Source organism: Phragmites australis, chromosome 16 (assembly GCF_958298935.1).
Source record: "Phragmites australis chromosome 16, lpPhrAust1.1, whole genome shotgun sequence".
In the NCBI taxonomy this organism is placed as follows: domain Eukaryota; kingdom Viridiplantae; phylum Streptophyta; class Magnoliopsida; order Poales; family Poaceae; genus Phragmites; species Phragmites australis.
Genome location: NC_084936.1, coordinates 5857555 through 5861063, shown reverse-complemented (window position 1 = coordinate 5861063; position 3509 = coordinate 5857555). Strand labels below are relative to the sequence as shown.

Sequence of the window (3509 nt, the reverse complement as noted above, 5' to 3'; positions counted from 1 at the left end):
AGCAAAAGGAGTATTTATACAAACGCGGTAAGGCATGTTGGATATGTTATTTAACTTCAATAGCACCATAGCAAATCTTACGTGCTAAACTTTTTGACACAAAATATCTAAACAAAGGCTTGAAAACGAATCACAATGCATTTGAAATGATGATGGGAGTGTCAATTTATTAATAAACTTAGAAACAAAGAAATGACGATAGGAGTTGTTGACTTTACCGCTCAACTAGAGCTGCTCGACGAGTCTGACTATCACTGCAACTCTATCCCACGTGATTGGACATGCAACGGTGCATCTTTCTCAAGTATCATCACAGTCTCTCTAATGAAATCATATTCCTTTTTTGGAATTTGTCATGCCTATTTTGAGAGTGTTTTGAAGGTTGAGAGAATTGGAACACAACTTATTTTATATTAAAACCTCCCGTATGTTGGATGGGTGGGAAGCTCTTCACGCCCACTAAATGAATGGGAGAAACCTATTTCTGCAAATTTCCCAAATGGTTACGTAGTTTTGTAATTTTTAAATTAAAAATATATAAATAAAAAATCATTGCTGGTGCTCCTTGTGGGCCAGCCGCGGGAGAGCGGCCCAGCCAGGCGCCCTGGTCTGGCGCGTGGTGGCCTAGGTGCTAGGGGGTGCTGCCCAGTCTCACCATGTTACTGTACATCTTCCTCCTCTCCCGGCACCGTCCACTCGTCTGCCCAACCTCCACGGCCAACCAACGCGCTCTCCATGGACAATGTGGAGCCGACCGACCTCCGCAGCAGATAAGTAAGTCTCTACCGAATGCTTGTTCGTTCCAAAAAAGAAATTCGGCTTCGCATGGAGTCAACCCGGGTGGCACCCCGGACTTGCTGATGCATCGGCGTGCCATGTACCATGTTAATGCCGATAACAAACCAAAGAACAACACAGCTTAAAAGCATATATGGCTAGCTCGTTCCAACCTCGCTTGGGAGAATGGTTATAGCTGATCCTCGAATCATTGCTGATAGATCTGGGAGTATTACACTTGAACACATGCATTATGTTAAGACTGGTGTAGCGAGAGATCTATGTAAACAAAATTAGCCTCAGTTTCTGTTGGAAGCTCTCACATGGTGTTGGCTACATCCCCGGCAATCCATTGATGGTCCCGGCATGGGCCTTCGGAGAGCTAGCTGCCCACCCGAGTTGTCATTTGTACGTGTGCCCATACGTCCAAGCCTTCTTGACGGCCTCCGGGCCTGGGCAAGTTTGTAGTTTATGTTTATTTAGTTTGGAGATAGAACAACGGATGGAGAATTGGAGATACAGGCTCTAAGCCGAAGGAGATCAACAAGGTGGTGTAGGTTGGTAGGACTCTATTGTAGATAGAAACTTGTTTGTCTTTTTGAACGAAAAGATAGAATAAAATTGCTTGCTTGTGATTTGAAATATCAATTTTGCTGATCTGTAAGCCGTTTGCCGCCCCTATAAATATAGAGACCATAAACCTCGGTTGAGAGCACGCAGAAGCCAAGGGAACCTCGCTCGATCTCTTCTCAAACCAATCTAGCTAGCTTGTTGGCAATTTCGACGATGATGAAGGTTCTCTTCGCCGGCTGCTTGCTCTTCCTGCTCTTGAATGGTATCTTTTTTATATTGTTGCACGTGTTCACTAGCTAGATTATAATCCGTACTGTTCGTGGAGTTATAATATCAATCTATCCCGCTCACATTATTGTTTTGCATGCAGTTGCTCATGTGGAGTGCCGAGTCGCTCCTGTGGAGTCCCGGCGCCACGACGATGACAGCTCCCCCGACCGGTTGTACAAGCTGTTCATATTCGGAGACTCCATTGCCGACGACGGCAACGTCCCGAACCCAGGCTTGAACCGGGGTTCTCGTGCTTGGTACTACCCCTACGGCATGTCGGACGACGACCACGACAATAGTCCAACTGGCCGCTTTTCCAACAACATGGTCCAATCTGATTTTCTCGGTACGTAAGCTAGCTGCAATCGATCTGCTGTCATGAACGATACTATACTATATAAATCTTAATATGTGTATTAGTAGATGGTCAATTTGCTGGCATGCATGTGCATATATATCTAATTCGTGATGACGTCGCTGCTTGGTCGTTTGCAGCCAAGATTCTGGGGCACGACGAGTCTCCTCCGCCGTACGCGGCGCACAAGGCACGGCGGGGGAAGAAGAGCAACCGCATCAACTCGTCCGGCATGAACTTCGCCAACGCCAGCTCCGGTGCCGTGTACCTGGTGCCGACGCTCGGCGCGCAGATCGACCAATTCAGTAGTCTGGTCTCGGACGGCGTCATCACAGAACGGGACCTCGACGAGTCGGTCGCGCTCGTTGCCTACTCCGGCCGTGACTATGGACGCATCAGCAACTCGGCCAGCGATGACTACGTGAGTAGTACACATGCACGCGTATATATGCTTCTGATCGATGATTAATTTTGCTGCTTGGTCGTGTATATCCGCAGATCGCTCGCTTCGCCGACGACGTGACGGAGGAGATTGCAGGAATCGTGAAGCAGCTACAGGAGCTCGGTGTGCCCAAGGTGCTGGTGAACTCGGTACCCCCGCTCGGCTGCACGCCGTGGATGTCCAGGTTCACCAACTACGACCATTGCGATAAGCGCGGCAACATGATCTCGGACGCACACAACACGGCTCTCCTAGATAAGCTAGGCAAAGAGAAAAACGTTATGCTGCTCGATGTGAACACCATGTTCACCGAGCTTGTCAGCCCCAAACCAGGTACGAATGAAACTTCAACAAATTATACATATTGCATTATATTCATCTCGGGCGGCCGGCCGGCTTAACTATATGATATTTGACGAATCGCATGCGTGCATGCAGGGTCGACGTTGTCGAAGCAGTTCAAGTACATGTACCAGCCGTGCTGCGAGAGCATCGACGCAAGCGGCTACTGCGGACAATATGATGGCAACCGCCCGCTGTTCCGGCTGTGCCGCAACCCGGACGAGTATTTCTACTGGGACTACATCCACCCGACGCATGCAGGCTGGAAGGCTGTCATGCAGCTGCTCCAAGGGCCCATCATGGCTTTCCTCGGCATCTCAAACCTCAACCACTTTTAAAGTTATTAAAACTAGCTAGTATTTGCATGCATGGAAGACGTATAGTTTGTTAATTAGGCTTTTAGATCGAGTCTGTTCTACCTTGCTTGATATGGATAGATTAATCCTTCCATGCTTGGGTAGGGTTTTTTTTTTTTTGCTGGAAGATATTCACTCTCGATGTGAGAGTGTGAGGTTGGCCTTCAACGGCCGTTAGATTTTCAGACATATTAATTTCATGAGTGAACATAATCTATCTACTTCGGCTGGTCATCTGTTATCTAATATAATATCCGTTATTTATTTATTCATTCGTTCTGCATGCGTGCTTTGTATGAGCTAGTCTCCTTTTAGCTCTGGGAACTAGTGTACTCCGATCCAACGCTCATCCAACACCAACTTTTGAATCTTGTGGCGCAAGTATGGTGTAAGC

The 3509-nt window shown here is 47.6% G+C and overlaps 1 protein-coding gene across 1 annotated transcript; it reads left to right on the top strand.

The window, feature by feature from the left end:
* Positions 1 to 1563: 1563 nt before the first annotated feature.
* Positions 1564 to 3097, top strand: LOC133895006 (GDSL esterase/lipase At5g03600-like). Its single transcript, XM_062335224.1, has 5 exons — positions 1564 to 1612; positions 1721 to 1966; positions 2116 to 2396; positions 2474 to 2750; positions 2856 to 3097. Exons 1-5 carry the CDS (start codon positions 1564 to 1566, stop codon positions 3095 to 3097), a joined length of 1095 nt encoding a protein of 364 aa, XP_062191208.1.
* Positions 3098 to 3509: the final 412 nt, after the last annotated feature.

Bases quoted from the DNA above. Each gene is read 5' to 3' on its own strand.
- LOC133895006 (XM_062335224.1), top strand. From the start codon at position 1,564: ATGATGAAGGTTCTCTTCGCCGGCTGCTTGCTCTTCCTGCTCTTGAAT. The intron at 1,967-2,115 runs GTACGTAAGCTA...GGTCGTTTGCAG, and splicing joins GGTCCAATCTGATTTTCTCG to CCAAGATTCTGGGGCACGAC. The intron at 2,397-2,473 runs GTGAGTAGTACA...GTATATCCGCAG, and splicing joins ACTCGGCCAGCGATGACTAC to ATCGCTCGCTTCGCCGACGA.